Here is a 16,470-nt window from a genome sequence, read left to right on the forward strand (position 1 = left end):
CATGGACTGTATAATCCATGAGGTCGCAAAGAGCAGGACACAACTGAGCGACTTTCACTTTCACTTCCCTCTTAGAAGTGCTTTTGCTGCATCCCATAGGTTTTGAGTTGTCGTGTTTTCATTGTCATTTGTTTTTAGGAATTTTTTTATTTCCCTTTTGATTTCTTCAGTAACCTGTTATTTAGAAACGTATTGTTTAATCTCCATGTGTTTGTGTTTTTTACAGTTTTTTTCTTGTAATTGATATCTAGTCTCATAGTGTTGTGGTTCTGTTTCTCTGGAGAACTAACATACAGGGGTTGAAGAGCTTTCTCTATAGAGGGCCTGATGGTAAATATTCTGGGCTCTTGCAGGCTGTACTCTGCCTGTCACAACTACCCAGCTCTCCACTGCAGCAGAGAGATAGCTCTGTCAATGAAGGAGTGTGTCTGTGTTCCAAAAAACCCTGTTTATAGAAACAGGTGGCTGGCTGTATTTGGATTGAGAACTGTAGTTTACTGACCCTTGGATTAAATATAATTTGACAATTCACGCAGAAGAGATAAGGGAGGTATATTTTTTTTTTGGTGTATATTTTTAAGGATGTTTACTTAAGCCAGGTTTGGAACAAGATGCAGTTAGTCACCCTTTGGTATATTTGGGGTTACTACTTTGGCTGACAGTCTGACTCTTCATCCTTGGCTTTACCTGTTTTATTTTTACACAAGAATTTCTTAGCACACATCAGTTCTAACCTGATAGCTGACCAGTCAGCCTTTTCTCTAACATCCAAGTTTGTTTCTTAGAGGAATGATTAATGGGGGAGGAAGTGGGTTAAGCTGTAGAAAGCATAGCTGGAAGACACAACTGGATGCCCAGTCTACCAGCCTTGAAATTTCTTGATGGTTCCAGGTTCCAAGATGTAATTCTTAAAGGCTTTTATTTGACTCTTGCCAAAAGGAACATTCTTGCTAACACTGGTAATAATTTATCATTCCTGCTCTCTCTCTTTCAATATACCACCAGTGCCAAGAAAGTACTTTAATTCTTTAGGCTCTTTCAACAAGGCAGAGTTCTTGTTTCCTCGTTGTACTGCAATTAATCAGGGAGGAGTTTTAAGTCCTGCAGGTAGATTGGAAAATTAGAAATCTCCAAAGCAAAGTATTATCATTGTAGGCTAAGCAACCAGAAAGAAATTTAATCCAAGATAAAATTAGGCAGATAACACTTCTGAAATGAAAATTAAAATCATGTCCCACAGTGTGACTATCCTGTGTATTTAGGTGGCCACCAGATATGGGTAGGGGAAGTATTTTAGTGTAAGAACAGTGGTGTTTGTATTGCCAACGGTAAACTACATCTTATTCTCTGGAATGTTTATAAGATGTAGGCATTTTTAAGTCACTGTTTTTCTTCATTATGTTGAACAGATGGTGTCACATCCAAAATAGGTCTTGTCCCTTTAAAGTGAAGGTCTCGTGTGGACTGACTGCCATATCAGCAATAGGATTTTTGTGTCTTCTCATCACCCTTTGTAAGGATGAGTCCCACCATCTTTGTTCCTACTACCAAGTCTCTAGAATGACACATCTTTATTAAAGGCAAGATATGAAATCTAAGTCATTTTTCACCTTTTTTTTTCACTTTGTAAAGTCCATTTGCAGTCAGAATTTTGCATGGATGTCTTTCAGAGGTTTGTACAAATATAACTTGTCTCTTTGTAGTTTTTCTTCATTTGTGGTCCCTTTTCCTATATGATATCTTTTACAGTTAGTATTCACAAAATTAACTGTCATGAATTATAATTGCTGGTATATTTGGAGGGCTTACTGTGTGCCAGGCTGTGTTAAGTACTTTACACTTACTTCCTCTTTAAATTCCACCGCAGCTCTAGTAATACTGCATTTGTTACTCCTACACTCACTTCGTGATGGAGTATCTATTAAATAGGATCACTGTGAAACTAGCAGGTGGCAGAGATGGAGTGGGGCTTTGCCTGTCTTTATCCAGAGTCTTTGCTCTTTAGTTCTGTTATGCTTAGTAAGGTTCTCTTTCATTTTGACACACTAACCTGTTAAAAAATAAGATACTAAGGAAGAGTCAAAAGGCAAAAACCTTATAAATGTATAAAACCTTTCTGTCTTCTTTTAAAGTTGCTTGAAGCCCAGTTGAAACCAGTGTCTTGTTCAAGATTTTCCTTTTTTAGGGGATCAGGTACCACTTGGTCTTCTGTCGCTTCTTTGCGTAATGAGGTATTGTCTTCACTTCTGGGGGTGTAAGCTAGCAGGCATTACAGATAAATTGCTTTTGGTTTTGCAGATTACTAGTTGAGTTTCTATGGTGTGCTAAGATGACAGGTAAAAGAAATAACTCTGTTCTTGAAATTTTTGAGTCCACAGAAGAAAGAATTGCTTCTCATAGGTCTGCATTGGGATTCCACTTTTATGTGATTCAAATTCATGATGTTTACTTCTGTTTGTTGATGTTTTTATTCAGCAAACATTTATGAGGCAGATGCTCTGTGCTAGTTATTTTGCTTCAAAGAGGAACTAATTTTAATAAGATCCAGCAGAGCCCAAAGTCATCATATTTTTGTCACATGCATAAAACTTTAAAATTGAAAACAAAAATCTCAGAAATAACTAATATGCTGCTCATTGTGACTTGTAGTAAAGCTCATCTGCCTCCATTTTCTTTTAATAAAAATATATATAGCTATGTTCATTTACCTCAAAAACTGGTTATTAGAAAATAGAGTAAAGATGTTTATAAGAGATTCGAAATTTCTATATGTGTGCAATTGGAAAATAAGTATCAGCCTAGTATTTAAACAGTTCAGTTCAGTTCAGTTCAGTCGCTCAGTCGTGTCCGACTCTCCGCGACCCCACGAATCACAGCATGCCAGGCCTCCCTATCCATCACCAACTCCCGGAGTTCACTCAAACTCATGTCCACAGAGTCGGTGATGCCATACAGCCATCTCATTCTCGGTCGTCCCCTTCTCCTCCCGCCCCCAACCTTTCCCAGCATCAGAGTCTTTTCCAGTGAGTGAACTCGTCGCATGAGATGGCCAAAGTATTGCAGTTTCAGCTTTAGCATCAGTCCTTCCAATGAACAACCAGGGTCGATCTCCCTTAGAATGGACTGGTTGGATCTCCTTGCGGTACAAGGGACTCTCAAGAGTCTTCTCCAACACCACAGTTCAAAAGCATCAATTCTTCGGCGATCAGCTTTCTTCACAGTCCAACTCTCACATCCATACATGACCACGGGAAAAACCATAGCCTTGACTAGACAGACCTTTGTTGGCAAAGTAATGTCTCTGCTTTTTAATATATTATCAAGGTTGGTCATAACTTTCCTTCCAAGGAGTAAGCGTCTTTTAATTTCATGGCTGCAGTCACCATCTGCAGTGATTTTGGAGCCCAAAAAAATTAAGTCTGACACTATTTCCACTGTTTTTCCATCTATTTCCCATGAAGTGATGGGACCAGATGCCATGATCTTTGTTTTCTGAATGTTGAGCTTCAAGCCAACCTTTTCATTCTCCTCTTTCACTTTCATCAAGAGGCTTTTGAGTTCCTCTTCACTTTCTGCCATAAGGGTAGTGTCATCCGCATATCTGAGATTATTGATATTTTTCCCAGCAATCTTGATTCCAGCTTGTGCTTCTTCCAGCCCAGCGTTCCTCATGATGTACTCTGTATATAAGTTAAATAAGCAGGGTGACAATATACAGCCTTGACGTACTCCTTTTCCTATTTGGAACCAAGCGGTTGTCCCATGTACAGTTCTGACTGTTGCTTCCTGACCTGCATACAGGTTTCTCAAGAGGCAGGTCAGGTGGTCTGGGATTCCCATCTCTTTCAGAATGTTCCACAGTTTATTGTGATCCACACAGTCAAAGGCTTTGGCATAGTCAATGAAGCAGAAATAGATGTTTTTCTGGAACTCTCTTGCTTTCTCCATGATCCAGCAGATGTTGGCAATTTGATCTCTGGTGCCTCTGCCTTTTCTAAAACCTGCTTGAATATATGGGAGTTCATGATTCACATATTGCTGAAGCCTGGCTTGGAGAATTTTGAGCATGACTTTACTAGCGTGTGAGATCAGTGCAATTGTGTGGTAGTTTGAGCATTCTTTGGCATTCCCTTTCTTTGGGATTGGAATGAAGACTGACCTTTTCCAGTCTTGTGGCCACTGCTGAGTTTTCCAAATTTGCTGGCATATTGAGTGCAGCACTTTCACAGCATCATCTTTCAAGATTTGAAATAGCTCAACTGGAATTCCATCACCACCACTAGCTTTGTTAGTAGTGATGCTTTCTAAGGCCCACTTGACTTCACATTCCAAGATGTCTGGCTCTAGGTCAGTGATCACGTTATCGTGACTATCTTGCTCGTGAAGATCTTTTTTGTACAGTTCTTCTGTGTATTCTTGCCACCTCTTCTTAATATCTTCTGCTTCTGTTAGGTCCATAATATTTCTGTCCTTTATCGAGCCCATCTTTGCATGAAATGTTCCCTTGGAATCTCTAATTTTCTTGAAGAGCTCTCTTGTTTTTCCTATTCTGTTGTTTTCCTCTATTTCTTTGCATTGATCACTGAGGAAGTCTTTCTTATCTCTCCTTGCTATTCTTTGGAACTCTGCATTCAGATGCTTATGTCTTTCCTTTTCTCCTTTGCTTTTCGCTTCTTTTCTTTTCACAGCTATTTGTAAGGCCTCCTCAGACAGCCCAAACTGAAATTCTGTGAAATAATTAATACTGGATAAAACTCAAAATTCACATTAAAATCCCATATTATTTTTGGAAGATCTGTTATAAATATGATCAGTATTGCTATTTAATTCTCACATTGATATAAATAATTAAGATACATTTAACTTAACATCTATTTTTTCCAAAATTGAGCCTGTATTTTCCATATATTGTCTTTATATATTAATATATGTGTATTGGAAATGTTAGTAAATAACCTTAAACGGTTATTTATGAACAAAATAGAAAATAACACTGTATTCTATGTGGTTATGTCATAAGAAAGGGATATTGAAACTGACAGCTCCTCCCCTAATTTGAAAATTACAAGACAGGGACTTTCTAGGTGGTCCAGTGGTTAAGACTCCAAGCTTCCAGTGCACGGGGTCTTGGGTTTGATCCCTGGTCAGGGATCTAAGTTCCCACATGATGCTTGGTGCAGCAAAAAGAAAAATATTACAAGATAAACCATTAACCTCATAATGATGTAAACATGGTTGCAAGAACATCAGTTTCCTCAGTATAATAAAGCACAACCAAGTATGGTCCATATATATGTTAGTGACATAGGTCAGTTTCAAAGTTTTGGCACTGCTATTTAAAGAAAGTGTTAGTCATTCAGTCGTGTCTGACTCTTTGTGACCCCATGGACTATAGCCCATCAGGCTCCTCTGTCCATGGGATTCCCCAGGCAAGAATACTGGAGTGGGTCACCATTTCCTTCTCCAGGGGATCTTCCCAAACCAGGGATCGAACCCAAGTCTCCTGCATTGCAGGCAGATTGTTTATTTTTACTAGTATTTATTAAGTCATTTGAAAGTAGTTATACACAACTTTATTTGGAACATATGTAACAAATATGGGATTACTTCTCAGAGTATATAAAAGGCTCTCAAAAAGTAAAAGAGAAGAGACAGAAAAAATCAGAAGAGATAGGAAAAACCAATCAGTTAATTTTTTTAATAAAAATTATTTTTTAAAGTTCACTAGTAATCAGGGAAATGAATACTAAAACAGTGATTTTTATTTTGGCCAAAATGTTGACAAAAATTAAAGACATTTTACAGTCATAAGAAATTTGATAGGCTCAGAATTTTTGTGGAGTATAATTGATACAACCTTTTTGGGCTTTCACGTTTTAATCTATAATGTTATCGGAATTATTTTCCATAAACATGCATCCATGAGTAACTCATTTAACTGAAAAAAAAAACTGTGAATTTCAAAGTATATTAAAGAAAAACAAGCTGTGAACGACAGAAATAGCTTTTCAGAAGATATCTTTGAATGCATATCCAGCCAATATATTAACAGTCCCGGACAAAAAATCTTATTACCTCATACTGATCATACTTTTTGTTTTTTTTAAATGTCATTTTGTTTTACTGTTTCAGTTCTGACAACTAGAGTCACGGGTTAGCAAATACATTTTCTTTAAAACACCAGAACCTCTGGAATGGTCATTAAGGGTCATTCATACATAAATGCACAAATGGATTCAAATTGCTTTTGCTTTTCCTTCGATTAGCTGCAGGGGTAGAAATTTTGATCCAAGGAAGAACTGTAGTCAATTTTGAAGAAGGGGAAGTCAGGGCCTAGAGAGAAATGCATGATGGGAGTGGTGGGGTCGGACAGAAAAGACAGCTCTGTCCTTCCTCTGCCCTACATCAGCCACTTAGGGATTCTGTGAGAAAGTGCCCTCTGACTCCCTCTCGCCTCTGATGGGCAAGCACACTTGTGTTACAGGCCATTTGTAAGTCAAAGATCATCTCATTCTACCTGTCCCATCCTGGGGATCAGGAATGTTAGCAGAAATTGAAAGACCAGGAAATATTTAAAGGAGCCACATCAAGATTGGTGAGAAATCGTCTATTTGGGGGGCTAAAAAAGAACATATGAAGATCTGCTTTTTAGATTTTCTGTTTATAGCTACAGATTGGAAGCTCCACAGGAGCCTCATTTCAGCACACCCTGATCTTACAGTCGTTCTTAAATCTGTCCAGTAAGGGAATGGGCTGCTCTCCAAAACTGTGGTTCCCACTGGCTCTAGAAATGACTGAACTGTAGCCCTCCTGGGAAGGAGGTTGGTCTCATCAGGTAATCTTAAAAATCTCTCACAGCAGTGCCCTTCCGGTGCTCCTAACGCAAATGAAATTATACTCCAGGACAAAGGCTGAAAATTCTGTCTGCTTTTTAACAGCTGAATAGAAACAAAAATGCATCAGGAAACAAAGTCAAATCTTGACTTGCTACTACTGAGCTAAGGCAGACCATCCCAAAGACTTTAGTACAGACAGAGGGAGACCACGTGGGAAACAAAGCAAGCAGACAATACAGAAGACTTAGAGAACATAAAGTTGCCAAGAGGGAAGGATGACAGGAAGGGGTAGTTAGGGAGTTTGGAATGGACATTTACACACTGCTGTTTTTTAATGGATGAACAACAAGGGCCTACTGTTCCCCACGGGGAACATAGCACAGGGAACTCTGCTCAATGTTACATGGTAGCCTGGATGGGAGCGGGGTTTGGGGCAGAATGATAGTGATTGGTGGTTTAGTTGCTAAGTCATGTCCAACTCCTACAAACCCAGGGACTGTAGCCTGCCAGGCTCCTCTGTCCTCTGTCTATGGTATTTCCCAGGCAGGAATACTGGAGTAAGTTGCTATTTCCTTCTCCAGTTGGGAGAGAATGCATACTTGTATATGTGTGGCTGGGTCCCTTCGTTGTCCACTGGAAACTATCACAGCGTTGTTAGTCGGCCATACTCCAATATAAAATAAAAAGTTTAAATGGCAAAAACAAAAAAAAGAAAACAGCTAGGGTTACTGAGTCGGGTTTCTTGTCCCTGCTGGTTGCAGCTCCGTGACCCCAGTGCTCATCTGCCTGCCACCTTGCAGTATTCACAACAGTCCGCACGGACGGCAGTTTCTCGGGCCCCTCGTCGTATGGCAGGAAGCAGTTAGCCATTGGGCATAAGAATTTGTACTTTCAGAAATCCGGCAAGAGAGGTCTGTGCAGTGGACATGATGTGTTTTTTTGTTTTTTTTTTCCTTCTGGAAAGCTAACTCAGTGGTTGCCAACTTACAAAGAGCAATCAGTGTCTCTGGGAGTGTGATGAGCTAGCAAACCTTTATCTGAACTCTGTAGTTGAAAGGAAACCTGAGATAGCAATGAATAAAGGAGGAAGACTCAACAGGGCCACAGCTGACGGGTTTCTTTCCTGCCTGGGAGCCAAGGCTGGGATGCCTAGCAGGGCCTGGCTGAAGGCCCAGCCTTCCCTCCCCACCTCTCCCACAACACTCACCTCTCCTCTAAACAGTCTAACAAATATTTAAAGAACGTTGGCTTGGAAAGAGCTAAATTATTAACCTACCCAAGATCTTATGTCTCTTTCAGGCCCTGTGTTTGCTATAAGCTTCATATAACATATTTCCTGTCTCTTTTCTCTATTTCTGTAGTGTCCATGGAAAACATTGGAGAACAAGGTAAGATACATCATTGCTTTAGATCCGAAATTTTAAAGATAGTTTGAGAAAATAAATAGCATGCATTCATTTAGATTTGATTGTAGTTAATAAAGCGATACTTTGAGAATATTGGAGTCAAGATGGGGTAAAAAGACATCTCAGGCTAAATTCTCTGAGACGCTTGGCAGAGACCTCTAGCCTGAATGGCAGTCATTGTGCCAAAGACTTGTGGCTTCCCGATACAGGAACATCAACAATCTCCTATTTCCACACAGAGTATGACCCTGTACCTGAGTCACCTACATAATTCATGAAAAAGATCATTGGCTCTATTCCTTGATCATCTCACACCAATTTTAGCTGCCTTATTAGATAATTGGATGTTTTAATGATTCTGTAACAGAAATATCATCTTCTTTTAAAAAGCTGAAATTGCTGTTAAGGTTTAAAAATGCCAAACATGCTATATTTTAAATTCACACATTTTTTTCTACACAATTAAGTTATATGTTAATGTATTATCCAATACACTGAGTACCAAATTAATATTTTAGATTTTCATGTGGCTCAGACGGTAAAGCGTATGTCTGCAATGCAGGAGACCCAGGTTCGATCCCTGGGTTGGGAAGATCCCCTGGAGAAGGAAATGGCAGCCCACTCCAGTATTCTTGCCTGGAAAATCCCATGGATGGTGGAGCCTGGTAGGTTACTGTTGATGGGGTCGCAAAGAGTTGGACACAACTGAGCGACTTCACTTCACTTCAAGTCCAAAACACAACATGGAGTGTGTTTGTGTGCATTATCTAAGAAGAATATTCAGAATGCTTTTCTTAATCATCACATGTGATCAATAAGAAACTTAAACTCCTCTTGGAGGAATTCTCTCTTTGTTCAGATGATCTCTGGTTAAAACTGTGGTCGCTGAAACAGGGCCACCAGATTTGACTCAGGCTGAGCAAAATAAGCAAACAGCTTATTTTTCTTTTGCTATTCTTTGTTAGTGAAGCAAAGTTATTAAAGTCTGAATGTTTTAACATTTGTTTAACACTATAACTCAATTTATAGCTTAAATTGAAAGGTCCCTGTAATTATTTTGCCAATAGATGGGCCTGTTTACAGATGGGAGGGTTCTGATCATAGGATGGTAACTAAATAATTAAATTATTTAATTATTTTAGAACAAGCATACCTTTTGTGAATACCATGATTTTAGTGTGTATTTGCATACTACAGTGATAATTTTGTTTCTCTCATTTTAGTTGTGTGCCTGATTGCTTATCATCTACTCTTTGCAATGTTTGTCTGGTCGTATTGGAAAACTATCTTTACATTACCAATGAATCCTTCAAAAGAAGTAAGTTAAAATATTAGTATAGTTATCTCCTAAAGATGGAAATCTGAAATATTGCTGTCTAAAGAATGAGTTTGATGTCTTTTTATTAATATTGCAAATCTATTGAGCCTAATGGTTTTTTTATATTAATATGTTAAGTAGTTGAATTTTTACTTGGTAAATATTATTTTTCCACCATATAAGTATTATATTTACAATATTAAATATATGTTCCACTTCTCCTTTGGAGTCAGACACAAGGATGGATGGATGGTAGATAGGTTGATAGATAGAAAGATAAAGCTGAAGGTAGACATGTTTCTATTATAATTATCATATTAGACTCCAGTGTTCTTGCCTGGAGAATCCCAGGGACAGTGGAGCCTGGTCGGCTGCCATCTATGGGGTCGCACAGAGTCGGACACGACTGAAGCGACTTAGCAGTAGCAGCAGTTGGCTGTCAGCTGCCAGAAACAACAATAATAAAATAACAACTTACCTAATCTTTCCCACTTTCAAAGTCTGTAGCTACTCTCCAGCTGCTGGGCACCCAGGCTCCTCTCCTGTTACTCTGACATATATAGCATCTGTTCCCAGCGTTACTTCTTGACCTAAAATGGCTGCTTCAGTTCCAGCCATCATGTCTACATTCCAGATAGCAGACCAAAGAAAGTAGAAAGGAGGAGTGGAAGTAAATGTCTTTTTCTTAAGGACACTTTCTAAAATTTGCTGATGTCATTTCCACTTATATTTAGAATTTAGCTAGTTATGTGGCCACATTTGGTTGCACAGAAGACTGGAGTTTGGTCTTTATTTTCAGTGGCCATGTTAACCATGGGGCTTCGCTGATAGCTCAGTTGTTAAAGAATCTACCTGCAATGCAGGAGACCCCCGTTCGATTCCTGAGTCAGAAAGATCCTCTGGAGAAGGGATAGGCTACCCACTCCAGTATTCTTGGGCTTCACTTGTGGCTCAGCTGGTAAAGAATCTGCCTGCAATGCAGGAGACCTGGGTTTGATCCCTGGGTTGGGAAGATCCCCTGGAGAAGGGAAAGGCTACCCACTCCAGTATTCTGGCCCAGAGAATTCATGGACTGTATAGTCCATGGCGTTGCAGAGAAATCAGACACGACTGAGCGACTTTCACTTCACATTAACCATGTTACGAGGACAGAGTAGATACTGAGGAACAACTAACAGTCTCAGCTCAGAAGGTTTTAAATAAAGTTATTTCTTCAAACATGCATTTTGAAAAGATTATTCTGGCTACCTTTTTGTTTCTGGGTTCTTAATCCTGTTTAAATGTCCTTGAGCAAAGGGCTATATTTTACTCGTTGTATCCTTGGCACTTAGTCTAGTACATAGATGTTGAATAGAAATAAACTTTGCTCCAATAATAATAGTGTGGTTTTAGTAGGCTAACCTGAAAAAAAAAAAAGAAAAGAAAGAGGTCTAAGCATCACTGTGAATTAGTTCCTGAAGTAATCTGTTTGAGATGCAGCTGTGGTCAGAAAGGTCAGTAAATATGCTGCGTGAACTGAGAAAGGATTTTAAAAACAAAACCACAGATATCTGCATAGCATTCATAGCAGGCTTGGTCTCGAGTGCCAAGAGGTAGCCTTTTCCCTTCTTTTCTCACTTTTTTCCCCTACCTCTTTTTCCTCCCTCCTACCGTGTTTTTTCCCTTCCTATCATCTTTTTTGCCTTCATCGTGGCCTGAATTGTAGGTTTGAGGGAGAATGCTGACTTTTATCATAGATCAGCTCGTCCACTCTGGTGGTTTGCTTATAACCTCTGTGTTGACACAATTTCCACATCTGTTTCTAGCCTGACCTCTCCCAGGAATTTCAAACTTCTGGATCTCCCTGCCAAAGATAAGCCCTTGATCGTTGCACTGACACCACAGACACAGCACGTCACAGACTGAAGTCACCACCCTCTCCTTCCCCAAACCGTGACTCATCTGTTTCTTATGCATGTTCATGCCACTGCCAACCACGTCATCATTCGAGCCAGAGGCTTGGCATCCTCACCCCTCCCCCAGTATCCACATTCTGGAAGTGTGTCACTTCCTCATTTTTCTTTTCCAATTCCAGCCCCTGTCCCTTTCCTTTCCATTACTGCCCTGATTCGGAAGTTCAGTCATCCCTCTCGTCTGACACATCGAAGTCTTCTCTGTCGTGTCACCCCTGCAGTCTTGCCCACACTCCGGGATTCCGAGGATCCTGCAGAAATCCATCCTTCATTCTGAAGCTGAGGCTTGACTCTTTCACTCTGCTGCTTCTGGCTACGCAGGGGCTCCGCCCACCCCACAGGGTAAAGGCTGGACTCCCTGGTTTGGCAACGATGACTCTTGTCCAGATTTTGGACTTCTTGCTTTATACTCTGCATCTGCTGCTGCTAAGTCGCTTCAATCGTGTCCGACTCTGTGCGACCCCATAGACGGCAGCCCACCAGGCTCCCCCGTCCCTGGGATTCTCCAGGCAAGAACACTGGAGTGGGTTGCCATTTCCTTCTCCATGCTTTATACTCTAGTAACTCTTAATTATATGTCATTTCCTGTTAACCATGCCATTATTTTCTTTCCAGAATTTCCTTACCTCCTTTCTCATCGAAATAATTTTATTTTTATGCATAGTGGCAGCTCCTTCTTGGTCTCCTTTGCTGGTTCCTCATTATCTCCTGCTAGCATGTGGCAGAGGTAACATTCAAAACAAAGTCTTTCGACCTTCACAGCTGCACTCTTGTCCCTACGCCACGCTCTAGCAAAAGGAGTAGAGACCGTATTCAGGGAGAAGGGTGCTCAGGACATCAGTTGGAGCATAGAGGAAAAAAGTAGTAAAATCTCTATTCGTATTTTACTTCTTAATGTTTCTCCTTTTTAAAAATTTCATATATTAGGTACATAATGTATTAGCTAATAATATATGTGTATGACTAAATATACATATACTAGCAGTACAGTCTCCAATTATTCTTTTACTGATGGGGTTACATGAGCAAAAGAGTTTGGAAACCATTGTCATGAAATAAAGAGTCCTTGTTTGCTGGTTAATAATCTTATTCCATTAATAAAATGCAAGATCTTGGGCCAGTCTTTTACCTACCTGATCAGCAGCCAGAGAACCTTCACTTATAAAATGACAGTCCTGGACTTCAGCTGCCCTTTGGAAATGAGATTTTAAATGTAGGGGAAGAGAAAATAGAAGAAAATAATGTAAATATCTTCTAGTCACTATTGAGAGAATATAAGTTTTCAATTCATAAGATTTTCTCCCAATATAAAAATAATATAACCATACTAAATAATATTTTGAAAATGAAGAGTAGGCAGAAGAAGAAGAAAACAAATCCCACCACACTAATTCAGCCAGTTTATAGTCTGAATTTCTTTCTAGTTATTTTTCCTAGTTGTATTTAGAGGGCATATACTCTATTTTTTCATGTAATAGTTCTTCATTGGTTTATTTTTAAGAACAATTACCATTTTTAATAACAACGTGATATTCTCACTGAAACATTGGAGTGTTAGGCTGATCCCAACTTTTCATATTATAGTGTTGTTAATGTGTTTGTTCATAGAGCTTCACTCATATTTTGGGTTATTTTCCTTAATGTAAGTTATCAGAGGTAGAATTACTAGACAAAAGAAATTTAAGTCACTTGCCAAATTGTTTCCCAAAAGGATTGTAGCAATTTCCAAAGCTACTAGTTTCATCAGAGCCTTGGCACACTGAGTGCTGTTCTTAAGAAAAGTTTCCAATTTAATAGGAAAAATGTTTTATGTGTTAATTTGGACATTTTAGGTACTGATGAGGTGATACCTTTCTTTTTTTTTTAAGTTAAAAACAACTAGCAAAAAAGAAAACAACAATTCTCTGAGTTTCCTGTGTGTTATTAGATTCTGCTTTTTTCTTAGTTTGTGCATCCTTTTGAAACCATACTCTCCTTTTATCTGAAAACTGTATTTGATTCCAAATGTTGATTTCGGATATCATTCTCTAGTAAAAGGAAGAAGAACTCCTTAGAGAAATGGCTGATTCTAGAACTAGGGCAGGAGATTTTTTGAAGATGAGCCAGAAGCATCATATCATGCCAAAAAATAAAGAAATACTCTGTAAAATAAAATATATCAATGGTGATATGTCCAAGGGCCATAGGATCCGGTTGAATGTCCCAGTGACCAAATCTGGAGCATTTCGAGCAGGAAAATAAATAAAATAGTGTTCAATTACAACCGGGTGGCTCAGCGGTGAAGAATCTGCCTGCTATGCAGGAAATGCTGGAGACACCGGTTTGATCCCTGGGTCGGGAAGATCCCCTGGAAAATGGCACGGCAACCCACTCCGGTATTCTTGCCTGGAGAACCACATGGACAGGGAAGCCTGGCGGATTACAGTCCAAAGGGTTGCAGAGAGTCAGACACGACTGAAGCAACTAATCACACACTCACACAACGCAAAGTATAAAATAAATATCTTTGCATTTCTCAGTATACAGAAATGATTGAATGAATAAATAAGTGGAAAAAAGAAATTTCTTTTACAGAAGAATTCCAAATAATTTATGTAGATACTCTGCCCTCAACGGCTTCCCAGGTGGCTCAGTCCATAAAGAATCCTCCTGCAATGCAAGAGACCTGGGTTTGATCCCTGGGTCAGGAAGATCCTCTGGAGAAGGAAATGGCAATCTGCTCCAGTGTTCTTGCCTGGGAAACCCCATGGTCTGGGGAACCTGGTGGGCTCCATGGGGTCGCAAGAGGCAGACATGACTTAGCAACTGAACTACCACCACCTGCCTTCAACGATGCATGCACGCATGCTATGTTGCTTCGGTCGTGTCCGACTCTTTGCGACCCTGTGGACCATAGCCCTTAAGGAGGGGAGGAATAAATCCCCGCTTTGTAAAATGCAGGCTGCCTGTAGTAAGTTCCTTCCAAAGACTACAGGATGAGATAGGGAAATCATGATTCACTTTGCAGTGGAGAAACCTGAAAAACACCTCCTCGACCAGGTGACTCAAGTCACCATCAACAGTTCTAAGTCACGTTGATTGTATGTTCTCTTGATACGATGTGATAAGAATGGCACTTTGCTTCTGTGGTCTTCCTCCACAGAACCCGTAACCCCAGTCTAATCATGTGAAAAACATCAGAAAGATTCCAGTAGAGAAGCACCTTTATAAAATACCTCAGCAGTACTATTCAAAATCGTCAAGCTCAACAAAAACAAGGAAATTCTGAGAAACTGATATAGCCAAAAGGAACTTAAGGAAACGTGAACAACAAATGTACTGTGGTATCCTCAATAGGACCCTGGAACAGAGAAATAAGATATTCAATAAGAACTAAGGAAATCTGAATAAACTATGAACTGTTGTTATTAACAGTGTATCCACATTGATTCATTAACTGTCCTAAATGTTCCATACTAATACCTGATATTAGGAATATCAGCAGTTTGATGAGAGGATATATGGGAACCTTATACCATTTTCTCAACTTTTTGGTAAATTCCAAGTATTCTAAAATTGATAAAACTACTTAAAAGCAAAACAACTTGCATTAACTGGCCAAAGGATTGCCACAATCTGGAGGGTTGGAAGTTGGGTGTGTTATTGAAAGGTAACACCCCAAGAGATCTTTCATTCCATCAGATCTCTACAAATGTCACCTTTCCTCAAATCTGACATGCATTTGTATATAAAAGTGTTCTAAGGAAGGGGAGTGCATATTTGGTGCATTCCAAGATAGCATTAGGTATTTTGACATCCGTCTTAGATAAGTAATAGTTCTACCAAACAGTATTTGGTCTTTCAGACCTGATGGATGCAGTGTGTTACGTTTATTTATAAAAGTATTAAACACACCGAGGAGCCATCAAGTTCCATCACTCACTAGAACTTACCTCTAAGATTAAAAGGATCCAGAAATCTATAGAAAATGTAATAAAATGTTGATGGTTTTATTCCTTTTGACTATTATTAAGTCTTTTACTAATTTTCAATGCTAGGTTTTAAATTAATTTTAGACATGAACAAGGGAGACAAATCTACTTGAATTGTGGGAATCGGGGTTCTGACAATGGAAAGCTAGAGACTAGAGTATGAAAAATCTTCTGCCCTGACTTTCGACGCTCTGACTTAGGCCTGCTTTGGTAGTTGTTCCTTTGTCCATTCCACAATTCTCACAGAGGACTTACTCTGTGCCAGACTTAATCCCCTTGTGGGGTTCCATGCTTGTGGAAGAGAGAGACAAAGGGCAAATGAACCAACAAAATAATTTCAATTTATGGTGTGCAACACAAAGAAAGCACACATGGACCTGACGGGGAATCTGGCGAGGGGAGGGACGAATTATCAGGGTCCCTGCTCGAGTAAGGGAATCATGGAAGTCCCCTGAGAAGATGACATGAGAAAAAGCCATCCAGAGAGTGTGAGGAATAGTGTTCTAGGCAGAGGAATTGAAAGGTAATAGATACTTTCTCGTAGACTGACCCTATCCTTTCATGACTATTACAGTAGTATAGCTTCATTTGATGTTATCCATTTTCTATCACTCAAAACTATTTCCAAACAAGGTACCCAGCCCTGTGAATAATTATTGTCATATAGTCATAGCCCCAAAAATAACATTTATAATAGTTTATTTCATACATCTGCTCATCACTATGTTGATAGTCTTGGTTGAACACAGCTGTAGTTCATTGAATGTTAAATGCCATATGGGATCCAAGTTATTTGGATGGATTATACTCCAAGTTATTTATCCATTATCCTTGATGGACATTTTGGTTTAGTTTTTTTATGTTTCAAACAATGATTCTGTGAATATTCTTGTACACGTCTCCTAGAGCATATTTATAGGAGTTTGAACAGACTTAAAAAAATTTTTTGTGTGATTATCAAGTTGGAACCCAAACAGCTTTTCATTT

The 16,470-nt window shown here is 39.3% G+C and overlaps 1 protein-coding gene across 2 annotated transcripts in view; it reads left to right on the top strand.

The window, feature by feature from the left end:
* Positions 1 to 16,470, top strand: part of ZDHHC2 (zDHHC palmitoyltransferase 2) — a 69,944-nt gene that overhangs the window by 24,173 nt on the left and 29,301 nt on the right. For both annotated transcript variants that reach the window (XM_055416502.2, XM_088832537.1), the window contains exons 2-3: positions 8,198 to 8,224; positions 9,466 to 9,560. In XM_055416502.2, coding sequence (XP_055272477.1) covers positions 8,198 to 8,224; positions 9,466 to 9,560 — 122 coding nt within the window. The remainder of the gene's footprint in view (positions 1 to 8,197; positions 8,225 to 9,465; positions 9,561 to 16,470) is intronic.

The sequence above is a fragment of the Moschus berezovskii genome, chromosome 26, assembly GCF_049115385.1.
Source record: "Moschus berezovskii isolate FMDL1 chromosome 26, NW_MosBer_1.0, whole genome shotgun sequence".
NCBI lineage: Eukaryota > Metazoa > Chordata > Mammalia > Artiodactyla > Moschidae > Moschus > Moschus berezovskii.